Raw genomic sequence first — 19,497 nt, 5'->3', positions numbered from 1 at the left:
AGCTGTATCTTACACTGCCTGTTGTAATGCAAGTGTGTAAGAGACATCTTACTTCTGAATTATGTAACACTCGGTGCTTTCCTTATGTTATGGGTAACCTCTAACTCTGTAGTAAAGAATTTACTTTCATTACCAGTCATAGGCAAGGTCATCAGTAGGTGACTTCAGGATAGTTTAGCTGATAACTTTTAATATCTTGTCCTAGCAAAATTTTCTAGGTATAAATCTGTGCAAGTGTTGAAAAATAAATGAGTAAAGCATTAGTTTTGGTCTGTTTCCTGAGATTTATTAAGATGGCTTTTTGAATATTAAAAACATACGGTTTCAGACTGTGGGATCTTTATTAATAAAAAACACCCTGATTGCTCCTCTATTCCCTGCTAGCTCCCAAAGACCCAGTTGAACTGGCACTAATGAGTATCACGGAAAGACCCAGGCTCTGTTAAGACTGAGCTCTATCGCAGAAATCTCCCTCCCAGCATAGGAGGGGCATTGAGAGATGCTTGGGACGGGACAACGACAAAAAGATCTGTTGTTATATGGGTCTGCAGGGCTTTCCTGCTTCAACGCAGGGGTCACATCTGCTGTTACAGACTGCAGGTCTCGATAAAGACGGAGAGGGACTACACAGCTGCGCGGTGCTGGTGGGCTGCCGTGGAATTCTTTTCCCCCCTCAAATTCTTCATTAATATTTCCCTGGTGAAAGGACATTTGTTTAGACAATACCTTGCAGGAGGCAGCATCTGTCTGCAAGGACGTAGATGTTGTTAACTGTGCTAACCCAGCTGATTGTTAACACAGTTTGAAATAACATTGTTAGAACACACGATGCTCTTGAATCCTACTCTGAAGGTGTAGGAAAAGTGGAAGATGAGTGAGGTGATTCAGAGATGATTCTGTTACAGGCTATAGTTTGACTAATGCAATTAAAACTCCATCAGTTAGTTCACACGCTAGGAATACTTTAATTTCAAAATCAGACCTAGTTATCTGTACATGCAGTCTCTGTTAAAATTGCTTGCTAAATAATTTTCAAAACAGAGAATGAAATAACAAAATACTACTCACTAGAATTTAAGCATATGAAGTAAATAGGAGAGAGATAGCCACTATATAGCTGCTGTAGCCTATCAGAACAAGAAGGTGTAAAGTCTATGTCTTTAAGTATTTTCTCTAGTTTGTGGAAGTGTGTAATTCCCTAAATATATTTTGGTTAATAAATACTATTAGAAAGAATCATTAGGATACTTAAGAACTACAGAGAGAAAACATGGCCAGCAATGCAGATACAATGAGGGTTTCCAGCGTGAATCTTTTTTTCTTATAGGCTAGTATGTCACAATGAGAAACTTTTATTTGAAATTAGTTCACTGTCAGTATGTAGCTTCAGATGCTGCCTCAGAAGAGGGAGCTTGCAGGCACTGCTGTGTGAAAGGCTTTTCCTTTGAGCACATGACCTTTGATACCCATTGACTTAGATATAACTCTAATATCTCATGGAATTTAGTCATGCAGAGATTATATGGTGCATATATATATATATATATATATATTTAAATGCAAAATTAAAATCCACCATCTCTATAGAGTAAAGTAATTTTCATTTAAACTTCGAATTTTCCATTAAAAAATGTGTTGGCTCACATTTTAATGACTTTTTTCCTAAGTGAAGCACCTTCCTGTAAACATGAGTAACCAGAAGAAAAATTACTTGAGAAGCTTTTCAGTTTATTGCCAAAATGTTTTCTGTATTATGGTTGAGATCACTTCTTTCTTCATCTGTAGAAGACAAACAGCGTGCAGGGTGAGAGGTGATGAGAAAATGACAGCTTTGTCATAAGCTTCTAATTTTTGTTTTTATTTCTAAACTTAAAATAGTGGTCTAATGGATGAGTGCTGAGTGTGATTTCTGATTAAGGGAGCACAGCTTTTTAAATGATTCTGTATTTGTCTTCATGTGTCTTTAAAAAACAACAATTACGAAAAATTCCCAGCAAACAATAAAACAGATATTGAAGGAGAGCAGTGCATCAGCCATAGCCATTCTGTTGTCCACTGGGACCTCTAGCAGAAATGCTCATTTTCTGTATAAATGAAGCATTTAGGACTTCACTGTTTTACGTAACATTTTCTTGAATGATCTGAGAGGAGAAGTAGAAAGCACATTAATTACATCTGCAAGTGATATGAAGCTCGCAGCTGGAAGAATGGCAAGAAATATAAATAGATCTAGAGAGCAGCAATGTACAGGAGTTTACAAAATTACAACAAAATTGGAAATGTGATCCAAATCGTAGACATGCTTTATGTAAAATTAGCTTAGTTAAAGCTGAGCTTTACTCACACAGTAAGCAACGTCTATTTACCATGTTATCTGACCCAGTTAATTGGTTCTTATAGTACTCTGATCTTTAACCATTTCTGCTGAATCTTCCTAGGATTGTTTCCAGTTGGACTATTGTGGTTTTGGTGATGAAGGATGAATAACTGTACTGTTTCTTGGTTTAGCTGCAAGTAACCAATATGTGGAAAAACTAATGTCTCCTTTTTTATGATTCCCCCCCCCCATTCCATTTTAATAAATTGTGTCCTAATCAGTGCTACAATTTACATTTCTGTCCAAAATTCAGAATCCTTGGATCTAAAATTCTGACGTATTGTACATCTGCTCCAGAGTCAGTTCGCTTTCCGGTTCGGGATTCCAGCAGGACTCCAGATTAAAACTGCCCTGAAACTTCATTTTCCTTATGTTGTTTCACAAATGGCTCATGCTTTGCCTCAATGCTTTGAAATGAGACAGCTCTGGCCGCCCTTATGCCTTATCAGGCTTTTTACAGGGGCGAATGCCAATCTGCTGTAATTTGCTCAGATAACAGTGTTACTATTGTTAGTTCTAGCATTTCTGTTTGTTAAATAGGCGGCGTAATAGCGCAGTGTCACAAACAATTTCATGTTTGAAGAAACAGCCTAGGAAGGGTTTTTGGTGTGCTTTGCGTTACATTTTGTATGAAGGAAGCAAAACAAAACTGCATATCCAATATCACATTACTTTTAGTTAATTAGGGCTGTATCTAAATGTCTGGTGTTTCTCTGCACTGAGGTGCTGGAGGTGGCTGCAATAATGTAGCCAGGATAATCAGCTCCTACAGCTGTCCTAAATTAAGATTAGATGACTGAGGGAAGGGAGTGGGGACGATACAGAAGAATATTTGTTTTATAGAACCTTTAAGATTTTTTTTGTCGTCAATATGTAAGTGCCTGCCTAATAAATTTAAGCCTCCTGGTGATGGGCTTGCTTTGCCTACTTTTGGTGGACCTACCAAACTGGTCCACAGGTCACAACATGTAAGACACAGAAAGCAGCACAGTGAAGCTTAATGTAAGAAAATGTGCAGCAGTCAATTGCTTTATATAAAAGACTGAATTAAAGACTAAATTAAAGACTGTGCTGGCCTTTGAAATGGACACCTAAAAAGATGGCAAACCAAATTCTCTGAGCGCCTGTAGCAGCGCGGCAGATCCGTCCATCATCTCACGTCTCCGCAGGCCGTTGTGCATGTCTCGCTCTGCTCTTTGCAGCGTGACCTTCCCCCTCTCCGTTTTAAGAATTCATCAAAAAACGTAGCATGTCCGGAAGCCTGGTTTGATTTATTTCAACGTATCAGCTTTTGTAAGAACAAGGACATCGTTTTTTTTCCTTATAGATTTTCAGAAGTCCTTTCATGGCAGAGGTCCATGAAGCTGGGGATGTGTTTTGCAGTTTCAAAACTCCACGTTGCGCTAGTACTATTGGTTTATGTAAAATGTTTAAGAAAGAGGCCGAACTGGTGTTTGTTTATAATTACAGTTGCTTTTGAAATGTCTACTGTGTGTTTGGCATTATTTTGACTGCGAGTGGAACCAGATTTTCAGCTGAAAACTATTGTTATCGCTTTAATCTGTGTTGGGAGTATTCATATTTTACACTCTTGTGCTGTGTAAACTGTGATTTGGTCAATGTGTATTTGTCCTGTTGGAACATATTTGACTATACCATATCTCAGCTAGTTATATCAAAAACATAAGACAAAAAGATGTACTCTTCTTGCTATTTCCTCCACAGTATAAGTTGAAGATTGTGTTGCTTTTTATCTGTGCTACTGTGCTTCTTTATCTCTGCAACTAGTATTAAAGTGTGTCATGAATTCTTTATCCATTTAGTGCGGTGATGGCTTGCAAGTGATGAAAAACAGTTTCCTTTACGCAATTGCCCATCTTTGTTAATGCTGTCAAACAGCAAGTGTGATATCCAGGGAATACACGTCACTCTGTGGGTTACTGATAATGTAATCTAATTTCCAAAAATAAAATAGATGCATCTTTTCCTCCATAGCCATCAGATGTATATAAGCTGAAGGAAAACAATACATTAGAGACAGTACATGTAAATTTGGAGGAAAGATCAGTGGCTAATTTGAAATAAAACTCTGGGTTTGACACGTTTTCTGATCAATTAACCTTGCTGGAAAGCTCAAGATGGTTTCATGTGTTGTTGCAGAGACCTCCACAGATAAAATATCTAAGTTGAAGGAGTGTTATTTGTTTCAAACAACGCCTTGAAAATCTATGTGAGCAATTCTTACAAGGCCTTTTTCGTCAAACCTTTACGTATAGTAGTTGTAAAATTAGCTTTTGAAAAGGTGTTAACAAATGCTACACTTTTTTTTTTTTGATATCTTTTATTTCGTTGTTTATCTTGTCCTCCCAAGTAAAGTAAACGAAAGTGAGGAGAAAAAATTAATGAAATGCCATTTCTAATTTTAATAGGTGAAGTGCCACAAGGCAGACTGAACTCTTCCCTGGCATGTACCACTAACATTTATATTATTTTTAAGATGTTATTGCCATGTATGAAAGTTGAAAACATGAGTAATAGTTCTATTCATCAGGAAATACCACAACAGTTATTTTAGTCCTTTTAATTACAAAATGTGAGAGAATACCCCTTTTCCTTCCATGTACCTTTCACCAGCTCAATGTTTCTGCAGGCATTGCCAGTCAAAGTCGAGTCATTTTGATGCCTGTAACCTGAAAGGTCTGATTCTGTTGTAGTTAAAGCTGACCAAAGTCTGGGTTGTGTCATCCCACCCTCTCTGCTTTTCTCTGGGTCAGTTCCCTCAACTAGTTTTTTGTTAAGCTGGGCAAATGGTGTTGCTGCTGGAGGTGGAGCAGTGTCAGAAAAGCCCCTATGGCTTCTGTAGGCTCTGTTGGCTGTGGCAGTGTATCTTAAGGTAGTTCAGATTCCCCGTCATTTACCCACTACAGAGCCCCAAAATCAGGTCCTACACTTCACGTTTTCATCTCCTAAGATAACGTGTGCAACCCTGTTCAAGCAACCTTAGTATCTTCCTTCTTCAGTGTCTTCCTTCTTCAGTTGCCTCAAACTCTGACATTGAACTTTTTTTTTATATCCTTATATCTTCACCTAACTTTGCATATTTATAGCTAAGCTGATACTGTTTTGTGCATATGGCTTGAACTATTCCTCCTTTAACATAATAGAAACAACAGTTTTCTGTTTCTGCCAAACGAGGCAGAACAAATCTTTTCAGACCTCTTGTATATCCTGTATAACTTCCCTATTGGTGAAGAAATGCAACTATTCATTATAGATCCTGTCCTTCAGTCTCATTGAATTATTGAGGCTACCTATTTGATTGAAGGACTCCTTTTATTTTTAAGAACTTGCTGTCTGAGCCCTGAAGGGGGAAACTAGTTGCAGATTAGTTTTTATCCATCAGGAACATGTAACCATTATAGAGAGGCGTTTGTAGTGCTACTTTAAATCAAAGGTAATTAACGTTGATTTGTTTTATCAGTAATGTTTATGGGGTTATATTGCTGCTGTAGGTACCAGACTAGGCAGCAAGTTACATCAACTAGTTAATGGGGCAGATGGGAAGAAAATATTAGCGGTACCATAAGGTTTTCTGTTCCTGTGGTTCTGCATTACATCAAAAATGCTTTTTATATAAAACGTGGGGTTACACCTTTGTACTACTGACTCCTCTGATCTGTACAAGAGGACATAAACCACTCCATTACAGATGTTCAAACCTGAAACTCCCAGAGTTTGCAGCAGGGCTTTTTGGTTTGCATTTCTTCTATTTGTTTGCATATTTTGGCATGTGATTCACTGTAGGACTATCAAAAAGCAGGCGTGGTGATACTGCAGAACAGAATAAGGACAGGTGTCAAATGGACATCCTTCAACTACAGAACAGGGCAAAAAACCAGCAAATTGATCCTCAAATCTATGTACACTATACATGGTGAGTTAGCCCTACTTATTTTCTGGCTACACTGGCATTGGAAAGACTCGCAGTAGATGTTCACTCTATTGATTACCTCCTGATTGCATGCAACAGGTACACTGTCTATGTACTCCAATGCTCCAGCTAACCTGTGTTCTACCTAGGAAAACACCAAAGCTGTTGATTGAAAGCAATAGATCCAGTAACTTTGTTTACAATTAAGAAGATGCTTAAAGTGCTTTTGAATTCACAGTGTCACAGTATGTTTGGGGTTGGAAGGGAGCTCAAAAGATCATCTAGTCCAATCCCCCTGCTGGAGCAGGAACACCTAGGTGAGGTCGCACAGGAACATGTCCAGGCGGGTTTTGAATGTCTCCAGAGAAGGAGACTCCACAACCCCCCTGGGCAGCCTGTTCCAGTGTCTGTCACCCTCACTGAGGAGAAGTTTCTTCTCATATTTCAGTGGAACCTCTTGTGTTCCAGCTTGATCCCATTACCCCTTGTCCTATCATTGTTTGCCACCGAGAAGAGCCTGGCTCCATCCTCATGACACTCACCCTTTATATATTTATAAACATTAATAAGGTCACCTCAGTCTCCCCTTCTCCAAACTAAAGAGACCCAGCTCCCTCAGCCTTTCTTCATTCCTTTCTTCCTTCCTTCCTATTAGAGCTTCCTCTCATCAGCTAAAACAACTGCTCAAACATATTCCACAATTCTTGTGACGAACTTTTTCTATCAGTTTGAACTAGAAGACTGTAAAGTATTTATTAAGTATGTATTCAAGTTTGCTGAAGTGATGTTTTGTGATGTTTCTAGTAGAGATGAAGTAACTCGTCCTTTCCTTGTGTCCTAGTTTAGGCTTGGATCTCTGAAGCTGCAGAAGGTTTCAAGTCCAGCAGAGGTGGTTAAGGAGCTGATCGGCTACTGCCTGGACTGCCTGGGAAGGCTGCGGGCGAGAAATGAGCATCTGCAAAAAGAAAACGAAAGGCTTTTCAGCGACTGGAGTGATGTGGAGAAGCGGTAAGTTTAAAAGTGAGTCAAGTCTTGAGGAGATCACAATTACTTATGCTGTCAGCACAGGCTTTACTGATGACTTCTGAAGTCGTATACAGAAAGGAACAGACAAATTTTTCTTCTCTGGACAAAGTTTTGCCTCCAGTTATCTATAGCTCATGTAGTTCTAGATCTCGTTCCTGTGTGAAAGATGCAACTGGTATTACAAACTTTGCAATTAAAACTGGTTTTAGCTTTATAAAGTAGGAAAAAATATTACCTGTTTTCTGTGGAATCCTCTCCAGTTTCTTCAGGAAGCCTTTTCCTTTCCATTTGCGCAGGGAAATGGTGGAGTCACCTTCCCTGGAGGGGTTTAACAGACTTGTAGGTGAGGTTCTTAGGGACATGGTTTAGTGGGTGACTTGACAGTGTTGGGTTAGCAGTTAGACTCGATAATCTTAAAGGTCTTTTCCAACCCAAACAATTCTATGATTATTTTCTGTAATTCTTAGGACTAGCAATTTACATTATTTACATTTTTTGAGTGAGAAATAAGTTGCAATTGCTTTAATCTCATTGGTTTGTCAAAACAACCAGAATTGGAAGATGAGTGTGTTGTTATGGGAAAAAGTACCATTATTTTGCAAGATATTTTTATAATTGCCATTGAATTTATAATCCAAATTGTCTGATACTGCACTGTGTAGGGAACTTATCTGTGCTTGTGTCAGTTAGCATAAAACACCTAGAACATATAAGTCAGAGATTTATCTTTTTTTCTATAACTTTACCTGAAAAATCACACTTAGGAAGTTTTATGAAAGAATGTAGCTAATTGGCGTTAATTTACCTTGAAAAAGAGAGCTAACTTTTGGGAGGAGTTTGTTTCAGTTTCCCTCTCATTAGAATGAGTAACAGTTTCTCCTGACAATCTCCTTGACAAGCTTATGGCCTTCCTAAGTAGTGTTTTACTGCTGAGCAGTTTATTGAACAATAGCGTATTGTATAACCAGTATGCTGTACTGCATTACACGCTGATGTGTAATAGGCATTAGTGCTTGTATCAATTTCCATGGTGGTGTGGCACTTTTAAAGAGGAACCCCAAAGAAAAAAGTCACAGTTGCCTTGACAGCCTCTGCTCTCAGAAGCAGTGTATTCAAGCTTGGAAAGCTGCTGTTTTTCTTTTGTATGTTTATATTTTTGAACAGCTGAAACATGATTTTTCAAAATAAATGCTTAAAGGAGAATAAAAATAATTTTCATCCAAACAGTGTTGATTTTTCATGTTTTTGTCATTGTTTTGTTTTAATTTTTTTTGCTGTAGCCCAGTCTGCCTTGCTGTTTCTCTTTGCCATTTCGGCTCCAAGTGCTGGGCCTAGTTTGTTGTGAGTTTCCTGGAGCTGAACAAAAGCTTTGCCTGTCTTTGTTCAGTAGGCAGGATTTGGGACTACTTCACATTCTGTATCACTCACACTGAGTGGTGAAACATCAAATATACAGGACATGATGTGGAGAATTGTGCTCCCTCTTCACCTGAAGCTAAGGAGCATCAGGTCCAGAGTTTCAGTCCCTGTAGTTCCCCTTGCTTAAAACTCTACCTTTTCAGGACCTGGTTAGAATTAAAAAACAGCACATAGACTTCCAAGAGCTGATTTTGTTCAGTTTAAGCATAGGGCACAGGATGGAATAATTCAATCATACCCTTTTTGTTTCCCTACTTAAATTTTCTTGACGATCATGAAGGTTTTGTGAGCTCAGCTCAGCAGCTTTGCCCTGTAGCTCTCTTGAGGTTGTAAGCTCATTCTGCTTTCCATTTAGTCTGTAAAATGACAAGTTTCCTTCAGGAGGCTAAATCGGCCTCGTGAGCCATCCCTTGGCTTGAATCCCAGCTCTCCTGCTGCTGGCGGCCTCGATGTACATGGGTGTCCTCTCAGCTGTGAGCAGCCAGCGTGGTGACAGCCCCGTGCTGGGGACAGGGGCATCTCCTGCCACTTCCCTCTGCAGTTCATCTTCACATAAAGGCAAAAGGCAGGAGCAGGGCAAAAATCCCGTTTAAGAGAAATCCCCTGCATCGTCAAATTGCCAAATTACTTACGTACTATACTCCAAACTGTGTGGCCTGTGAGGTGTTGAGAGTGTTTCTGCTAGAACCTATAACTCCCTTTATTTCCATCTTCTTGCTTATTGTGATGACTTAAGTGTAGGATTTTACCTGGCTGAATGTTTCCCTGCTTTTAGGAATTGACCCATGTGTAGCTGACATCAGCATGAGAGATATTGGCTAGCTGTACTCTTCAGCACTTGATCTAAAAACATAAAATAGAAATTACTAAGACGCTCTCTGGCAAGATCCAAATAGAGAGGCTACAGAAATTTTCAAAGACATTATTCTGAAAATGCTGCAAGTGGCTGCCTGCCTGGGAGTGTGTGTGTGTGCACACTTCAGGGATGGATGAGTTAAAATAGCAAAGCAGGAATAGCTCTTGTTTTCATTTAAGGTGGTAAGTGCAAAGTAATAATCTGTAGCAAAAAAAATCCTTGGCCAATAAAAAACAAGTTAAATTTGTGATTTGGGTGTGGCATGTATTTTGTATCAAACATCTAAAATCCGTGTAGAAACACCAAAATCAAAATAACAGCTAATTTATGTTGTGGTCAATATCCTGTAGTGACAGGATATTTAAACCACAAACAGCTTATAAAAATGCAGGCTAGGTAGTTTGGTGCTTGAAACTGTTTCTTCAGCATTAGCTCATCAAGATTCAATACCATTGCCAATGTTGGGGGAAGGGTGAATCTGAAATATAATAGATCCTTGCTGCAAGGCCAGTAATTATCTCAGAGCACTGAGAACAAGAATAAACAGCAGAGAAGTTGAATTTTTTCTTTATAGTACTGGGACATGGAAAACATATAAATGCCATTCAGTTCCACAGTTCACGTTAACCTCTGTGAGCATGTGCGATTGCTCTACGTTTGGGCAGCACTTAAGAACTGGACAGTTACCTTATTTTCTCAGTTACTAATCATAACCATTCCTAATAGTAGCTGCTTTCTGTAGGCCGTGCAAGCTATGGATGGCCCTCAGTTTGGGCATGTCTGGCACATTAAAAGCATTGCACTTAGATAACAGAGAGATCTAAGAGTATAGAAACTGGAAAGCTCATGCAAATAAGACACACAGCACTCTAGCCGTTAACTTCCATTTATTTTCATTGTACTTGAAAGTTGTATATGAGAAGAGCTTGCTGCTTTATTTGGCCTGGGGAGATGGTGTTCTACTGAGACAAATCACAAGCATGTGATGGATTGCAGTGAAAGGTTGTGTTTGCGACTGACGAGGTATTGGAGCCAGCTTTCCGTAGTGGTCACGTAATTCAGGTGATGCATGGCTGAGTGAATCCTAAAGGCTCTGCAGAGCTTCAGCCAGAGCCACCCCCCACACACATACATTCTGCATAATTAATGCATCCCTGTTCCCAAGCAGCCAAGGACTCGGGCTTTTTACTCTTCCATTTTTTAACTTGCAAATATAACATTAGTGTAATACTGTTTTACACTAATTGAATGTTATGTGAAATTAATGTCATGTCTGGAGAACGTATTTATATATGGATTACTTTAAACAACAGGACAAAAATCAAAAAAGGTGTTCATGTAAATGAAAGCAATCATATACGATTAACTGATGGCATACTAATAATTGATTTTGCCTACAGGGAACAGTTAATATTCTAATCTATGCATATAGTCAGTATGTATATTTCAATATGCTAATATTTTGCCCCAGGGGCTGAAGAAATTGGCTAGTATTGCAATAGGCTCCTGTACTGTGCTTCTTAAGGTCCAGGCAGCATCAGCTTTACTTCATTAAGAGGTTGGAGTTATATGGATTTTCATCAGTGGATGTCTTATATGACACCTCTTTGGCCAAATCAGTGAAATGTCTCACTGTAACTAAACCAGCCTCAGCTGCTCTGACACTAACCAGTCCATTGACAAAATAAAAGCACAGTAGTAAGCACTTTGTTTAGTTAGTATTGTTTTCTGTGTGGGAAAGAGGAGTTTGATACAGACAGAATTACCATATTTTATACAAAATCCTTGTTTTCTATTTTTATGTGTACAGACAAATTTAGTTTCAAGCATGTAAATGCCAGTTTACCCAACAGCTATTTTTTTTTTTTTAAATCCGTGTTTTAAGGGCTGAATTCTACTTGATAAGTGGGCAGCAATTCTTGTCCTTACCCTCCTCCTTCCATGAGCTGGTCAAGGCACTTCTGGACCCTGTATTAAGGTTTATGATTCTTTGTGAATTGTCAATTTGTTGCCCATTAAACAGTTAACTTTCTTTTTGTAGGTGGAAAGTCTCCTGGTAGTTGATTAGTACGTATGATCTTTCATTTAGGAATTATTGAAGCGATCTATATGGAAATGATGTTCTGCTATTTGCATTTAAATTAGATGAATTATTTATCAACTATCAAGCATATCCCTAAAGCATTGCATAGTAGACTTAATACTTCATGAGATTATTTTCTATTGTCCTTCTTACATCATATATGGTTTTGAACTATGAACAAAATAATCAGTATTTATATAGGAAGTCGGTTGAAATGTCTTGCCTTATAAATTACTGTTTTAGAAAGCTATTATGTATTTGGGTTTAATAACAAAGGAAGCCACCTGAACTTTCTTGAAAACAATGTTGTTTGTAAGTTATGACTACTTGCTATAGTACTGTAGTTGCCATGATCAATAATATTATCAGGATATTTAATTGCTTGTTATGAACACAACTTTTCAAATGTTTGTGGCTCAACCCATGAACTAAAAAGTTATGAAAGTCAATAGGTAAATATAGGATCTCATTTGCTACAAGACACTTCATTTATTGTGCTCATGTTTGCTTATATTCCATTTTGCTTTGCTTGAGACAGTATACATCACTATTGTTGTTTATCTCCATTGTGCTTGATTGTATTGACACCAGCCTACCTACAGGTGCACATTAAACCTTTAAAAAATGGTATAATATTTTAGTTTAGAAATGATAAATAAGAGCATTTAAAACATTTTTATATATAAGTGTTTAGCCCTCTACTAAGTAAATGTGATTGTTTCAGGGGAAAAAAAATCTCCCCAATGTTGGCTGGAAGTGTACCAAGACCTCAGCTCTGCGTCTGCGTGGTTTGAAATGGAGTCTGCAGCACTGGAGTAAAGAGCATTGTATTTGTCTGAATACCTATCAGGGATTACAGTTGCCATCAGGCGTTGCTGCCGTGTCCTGCTGAGCTTTGCCAGGAACTGGTTTCTGTACCTTGCCAGCTAACCAGAACCAGACGTGCAAGGCTGTTGATGTAAAAGTGGTCCGGCAAAGGTCTGTGTCACCCACATGCCCTGAGAGTCCTGGCAAGGAAAGATTTCTGGAGGTGTCTTGCCTGCATGAAGTATTTGCTCATCATCTCAGGCCATGGTGGAGTAGAGTTGCTTCTTAACTCTTCCCTTTCCTCCCTCTCCTCCCTCCGTTCCCTCCCTTCCTCCTTTTCTTCTCTCTCCCTTTTCTCCCCTTTCTCCCTCTCCCTTCTTTCTCTCTCCCTTCTTTCTCTCTCTCCCTTCCTTTTCCTTCCTCCAATACATTCCAAGTCAGACTGTGTGGTCCAGTTATGGGACCTGTCAAGCTTAATCATATCTGCTTGTAATCTCATTATGTGTACCCTGCTATGCTATGTGCACTGCGGTGAATTCACCATTGAAACTAAACAGCACTTGCCTATTTAAACTTTAGTCGTCTAGGACGCATGTGTGCAGGAACTGACCAAAAAGAAAAGCAGGAAGACAAAATTTTCCCCTTGGAAACTTTCCCCTTTTGGTAGTAAAGTTCATTGCAATTTTCTGGGGGGGGGGGGAAGAAAGAAAGAAAAAAGTTTATTCTGGTTTGTTTTGGACCTACAGTGGTGGACTAGTTCATGGATTGGTGTGGATATTCCTGTAATAGGAAGGCTGGCCTTGCTACAGAATGTTTTTTCCAGGAAACACAGCATTTTAAAAATAAATAGTGTAACAGCAATTTTACATTGTAGGCTGGAAAAATGTGTGGAAGCGAAAGAAGAACTGGAGGCAGATCTTTATAACCGGTTTATTTTAGTGCTGAATGAAAAGAAGGCAAAGATAAGAAGCTTGCAGAAGTTGTTGAATGAAGCTAAAGAATCTGCAGCAGATGCCAAATGTACAAGGTATTTCCTAATTTTCCTGAGTTACTTGGTGTCATACTTGATGCATATTTTAGTTTAGTTTAGATTCCATTTCTTTGGCTCTAACAGTGGATGATAACTCTTCCTGGATAAGTACTTGGTTATCCAAAACAATACAGTTAATCATAAAAGCAGAGGATTCTTTGTCGTGTCACTGCAAATAGCAGCATATTGTTTGGATGCTGTAGCCAAGAACTAAATATTCAATGAATCTGTCCTCTTTTTTTTTCTGTTGCAGCTGATTTTTCAACCAGAATGTGCCTCTGCTGTTTCCATATGTACTTTCACATGCACTCTCCCTGGATTATTTGATTCCTTTTGTCCTTTGGGAAACAAAGCATCGAAATCTAAATGTTTTTATGTACTTTGGATTTCAAAAATATCCAGAGAAAATGAATCTTTATAATGCTACAACACTATGCTATTTTTATTCTGCTTTTTTGTATCTTAACTTACCTTTTATTGTCTGTGCTTGTATATGAATATGCTGAGCTGTTCAGCATGGGGACTTCATGTTGACTTGTATCAGCTTGCATTGTCTCTAAGTGCAGAAATAATTACAAATTCTTTGCAGGAATAATAGATTGCAAAGATGTGTGTGCTTTTTTCTTTTTTATTTTATTTTATTTTTAATTTATTTTTCTTTTCTTTCTCTAGGGATAGTGTAGCTACCACTGAGATGGCTACAGGGACGGAAAATGACTATGATGGCAGCACTGATGAGGAAATTGAAAATGTAACACGGGCCTCTTTACCGTCAGGTAAGACACAATGTATTGTCTTTGGGGAATATCACGGACAGGCAAATCTCTTTTTTGTGAATAAACCTTAATGAAGACAAAATACTACCTGACAAATTGCTCTGTGACAAGCCAACCTGCAAGCCTCAAAAAATACCTTTCTTGAAGCAGAGTATAATACTGGCATTTTCAATTTAGAGAGAGAAAGTTTAAAAGCATGTTGCACAAGTGAAGGCACTGTCATTACTTCCAAAATGACAAATTACATACTTTGCACAACTAATGACAGTCTAACAGTATCTGAACCATCAACAATTCCATTTTAAATTCTAGGAATCATGATGTGTATGCAATGATTGCTAGAATGTAAAATTTAGTTCCTGACAGTTTCAATAGTGTTTAAAAAGGGAAAAGAGGAGAGATCTAATGGCTATAAAAAGACCTGTGTCCATAAATGGAAGAAAAATGTATTTATAGCAGAATTAATTTTAATTTCTCAGTGAATTTTTGGCCTCATGAGTGTGCTCGTGAAACTTAATTTGACTTAGTTTTCCAGGGCTAGAGACTTGTAAAGTGTATGGGATACAGCAATTACCCATGCTACAATACAAGATATTTAACTGTGAAGTAGCTAAAAGTTATAGAAATTTTGGCAAAGAAGTAGGAATATGCGAGACAAATGTTATCCACATTTTAAAACTGCGTTGACACTGCCTATATAGCTTTTATACACTTCCCTTCGTGTCTGCAAAGTTTGCTATGGGTTCTCTCACTGGGAGCTTTCTATTTCCACCATAGGTAAAGGTAATCAAGAAAACTCATTACAACTGTTTACTCTGCATGCTGGGAAACAGAAGTCTTCAAGACCTCAGTACCAGTGGTGTTCAGCTTTGTAACTCAGATGAGCCTGTTTGTTGAGGACTTTCTAATATAATAGAAAGTAGGCAGAGCTTCAGACAAGTCTAGAAAGTTGCAATTATGGAAAGAAACCATTTTGTGTTGTACCATGTTCTTCAGTTCAGAAATCCTTGCCTTCAAGTGCTGTTTGGTCAGTTCAGATAATATAGGGGATAAATAGTTTACGTTTAGCAAAAAGGCAAGGGAAATGGAAGGTGTTGATTATTTTTGTAGATTCGGTGGGACTTAATTAGGTCAGGGAGAGTTTTGAAACAGACATATGTATTTAAAAATTGAAACAAACCCCACTGCTGTACTAAGGCAATCATGAGGGACTGGATTGATAAATGGTATAGGAAAACAATAGCAGCTGTAGTTTTATTTGAGTTGTAAACAAAAATGTGCTTTCTTTTGCCTTTGAGGGATACAATACTCAGGATTTTTCTCATTACTACAGAATCTTTCAACTGAAAGATTTGCAAATAATATGAAGACTATAAACTTAATCCTTTGGATAACACACTCAAGTTTTTCAAGGTAATGGCATTCTTGAACCAGCACAATGAGTATCGCTTAGGTCAATTGATACTCTTCCTGTGTACACAGCTTTCTAATTCCATGGACAATAGAAAAGCACAGATAGGAGCGAATATCTTATTGTGGTCTAGGATTTTCACATGCAACAAGAGGTCTGAAGCAGACTGTGTCTCTGTGAAACAGACAGATTCAGGGGTGAGTAGCTTGAGACGATAATGAAGTTCATAGCTACATCAAGTGTCAAGGACTGTAAGGCATAAAAGATAATTCACATATCTGTTATTTTTCTGTTTATCTGTAGTTTTCCTATCTCTTAGTCCACATTACATTTCTTTTCCTTTTGGATTTGTAATGTCATTGTGTAGGATGCAGGAATCAATGAGAACTGAAGGATTTTTGAGAATGTTTTAGTATATAGAGATGAAAGCCACAATCAAGAGAGATTGTAATTTAGAAACTGCCTTGAAAGAAAGTGAAGGCAGGTGTCTATACAGACACATATATACATATTAAGCATCCATTTGTATGTGTGCATGTCCAAAATTTAAAAACCTGATGCTTGTTGTCATAAATGAAAAGTAGGAACTGCAGGAGGTGGCTGAAGAAAGCCATGTGATATACAAGGCAGAGAATCTGATGCCAGGATGTAGAAGGTCAGAAACCAGTCTTCATGTCACTTGAGAACATACGGAGCTGTTATTGTGCAATGATAAAAAAAGTCAGTAGTAATTGAAAAAGCAGCCTTATTCACTAAGTGCTTTTGGTTTGTGTTTAGAGGGCAAGACTAAACGTAGTTGTGTCATAATGTACTTCTGTTCTAGCAGCTAAGGGGGTTGTGAAACAGCAGCTGTGAAATATAGAAATTTTAAAGTTATCTGGTCAGGATATGTTGAACTGCAGAGTTTAAAAAGCTGCCTGGAAATTTTTCTTAGCTACCAACATTTTCCTAGAATTTTGGGGGCACTGAGGGCATACCAGGGGATTTGCAAAAAGCTGCCAGTATTTGCCAAAAGATAAAGTAAATGAAATGGCTCATTCTGTTAAGAGGGTATCGACCTGATGTTGATCTGATGCAAATATTGGAACAGGACTCAATGAATAAAAATATAAAGAAAAAGAATAAGAATGGTTAATTCCAGTATCTGTAAAGGTGCAGAAACTGGAGATTGAAAACTAGGTACTCATGTCTTCTGTGATGAGATTACCAGCTGGCTGATGAATTAGTGAAGTAATACACTGACTTCCATATCATGCTGCACCATGTTTTAATGAAGAAATGGGAACATGGAAATAAACATAACACAGGATAAACAGATTCTCAAATGTCTATCTCAAGAATATAAATGGAAAGTTATCAATCCTTGTATCTGAGGAGTGTGAAATTGAAGATAATGTGTATAAACCAATTTGCATTTTGTGATTCACCAACTACAAACAAATGTCTGCATTCTGGCACAGTGTAATGCTACGATTTCCAGTCCTTTGACAGCTCCTCTTCACTTGAGAACACCAAGAGTGTCTCAGGCTTTGCTTAGTCTGGTTCCTTCTGCCACATAAAGGTGGGTACCTCCAAGTATTGGCGGTGTCTTCCCCACATAGACCCACCTACCGAAGACAAGAGCTACTCAAACAACTTCTGTGCTCTGCTCCATGTTGTACCCATGCTGGCATGGTGGCACCGTCCTGCCTGGCCTTGCAGGAAACAGCTTGGTCTTAGCTCAAATTAGGTCAGTTGTTCCCCGTCTGACCTCTTATCGGTTTATAACTTCACAGTGCTACCTGCCTCACCTGATAGGGAACCACCATGTAGTGTAAGGATATTTTGGAAAATAAAGAACATATGGAAAATTCTCTGAAGCAGTGATTACAAAAGAAAAAGAAAAAAAGGAGGAGAGGAGAGGAGAGGAGAGGAGAGGAGAGGAGAGGAGAGGAGAGGAGAGGAGAGGAGAGGAGAGGAGAGGAGAGGAAGAGTATTAAATAAACAATGTTAGGGTGAAAGGGACTTTTGAGTCAATCCTTGATTTGGCCCTTTGATGCAGTGCTGTATCAAGTTTGGACATCAAGATTTGAAGAAAAACGTTAGCAAGTTGGGGACAACAAAGTTGTGATAACAATGGAGGGATTAGCAAATGATTTAAATGAAATCCTGCAAAGGATCTTATATGATCATTGTTTTTGTGGTCTAAGAGAAACTACATTGCAAAATGATGTGATGGTGGGTAGTCTTTCTGTCCAGCAGATATAAGTGTTTAATGAGCTTGAATAACTGGAACTTAGCATTAGACAGAGACAATTGTGGGATATTATTCCTGACAGGATAATTAACTGTTGGAACAGTTTAAAGTGGGTTATGATGTGTTCTGTCCATCACTTCCAGCACTGAAATCATAGTGGCATGCCTTTAATAGAAAGACAGGATCTTGTTCAGATAAGCGTGAACTTTAAAGAGTTCCTCAACCTATCGTATGCTTGACATTGCAAGCAGCTGTTACTTTGACAGCTTTTCCTCAACAACAGCAGAAGAATCACAGAATAAAACCATTTCTTATGTCTTCTGTAAAAATAGGTTTACTCGTGCATGAATTCTTAGTAGGGCTATCAGGTAGGTTTTCAACATTTGCAGAGCAGGTGGTTACATTTATTTCTTCAGCTTCAGATAAGTTTTGTGTAGAGGCCTTTTCCCTACAATAGCCATTAAACTATAACCTAAAAGTTGACCAAAAAGTTTAGGGTTTTGTCACTTAGAATACCATTTGTACATATGATTTATGGTTTGCTTTTTGACAGCAGTTTCTACTTCATAGCTTAAAGCCAAAATCAACTCTAATGTGGTAGGTTTTCTCTCTAATCTAAATGCTGATTTAGTTAATGCTTTGTATTGTAAAAGAGCAAATTAAAATTGAATTAGTAGGTATTTTAGTGTAAAGCACTCAGGCAAACAGCTGAAAAGTACAACTTTTAGGAATTAGTACAACTTTTATAAATATTACTGTAGGCCTTTCTATACAACAGGTTTGTTGTATAGCCCCTATAAGCACAGGTGAAATTTATTTGACATATTGGTTACGATTGTGAATGTGGGATTGAAAAAGGCACACAACTCTCTTTTTCATTGCAGTTTAATAAATTCATTTCCAGCAGCTATCTGTGATGTGCCAGGTCCCTACGAACGCACGTGAGCTCTCGTTTGAGAGGTGCTGCTCTGGGGGGAGGACAGGAAGGAAATTCTCCTACTGTTAAGTAGTTCTTCGTGACTGGGGGGGTATGAATGTTTCTTGGGAGCAGGGAGAGGTTGTTTAGGTTTGTTTTATGTGTTTTACTCCAGAGTTGGTAAGATTCTAGCCAAGCCTCCAAAACAAGATACAGTTTTTGCTTTAAATAGCGATACGTCAACAAAGTTCCAGCAACTTCGCAGGTGCCTCGTAATTGAGACAGCTGACGTGCTGTCCCGCTGTTTGAATCCTCCGTCGCACATTCTGTCTGGTCTTGCACTTCAGCTCTTTAATCAAATATCTGACGTTTTATTTAGCTTGATTGGCGTCTCGCATTTTTAGAGTCATCATATTTGGTTGGGACCGTTAGGTTTTGTGGTAGTAGAAAAAATGATAGACGCGGAGAGGTGAGAAGCACCTGTAGCAGGATTGGAAAGATTGCAGAGAGGTGTTGATTGGAATAAGACTGTAATGTTTTCGTTTGGTTGTATTTTTTGTTGTTGTTCCCCACCCCTCCAAAAAAAAAGGCTGCAAATTGCCAATCTGTATTTCTCTTAATCCACAAGG

General features: G+C 38.4%; 1 protein-coding gene across 4 annotated transcripts in view; it reads left to right on the top strand.

Moving 5' to 3' along the window:
- XRCC4 (X-ray repair cross complementing 4) overlaps positions 1-19,497 on the top strand; it is a 188,137-nt gene that overhangs the window by 75,584 nt on the left and 93,056 nt on the right. For all 4 annotated transcript variants that reach the window (XM_082074986.1, XM_082074983.1, XM_082074985.1 and 1 more), the window contains exons 4-6: positions 7,150-7,316; positions 13,374-13,526; positions 14,202-14,305. In XM_082074986.1, the coding sequence (XP_081931112.1) occupies positions 7,150-7,316; positions 13,374-13,526; positions 14,202-14,305 (424 nt within the window). The remainder of the gene's footprint in view (positions 1-7,149; positions 7,317-13,373; positions 13,527-14,201; positions 14,306-19,497) is intronic.

Source organism: Streptopelia decaocto, assembly GCF_964273445.1.
Source record: "Streptopelia decaocto genome assembly, chromosome: Z".
Taxonomy (NCBI): Eukaryota; Metazoa; Chordata; class Aves; order Columbiformes; family Columbidae; genus Streptopelia; species Streptopelia decaocto.
This window is presented reverse-complemented; position numbering and strand designations above follow the sequence as displayed.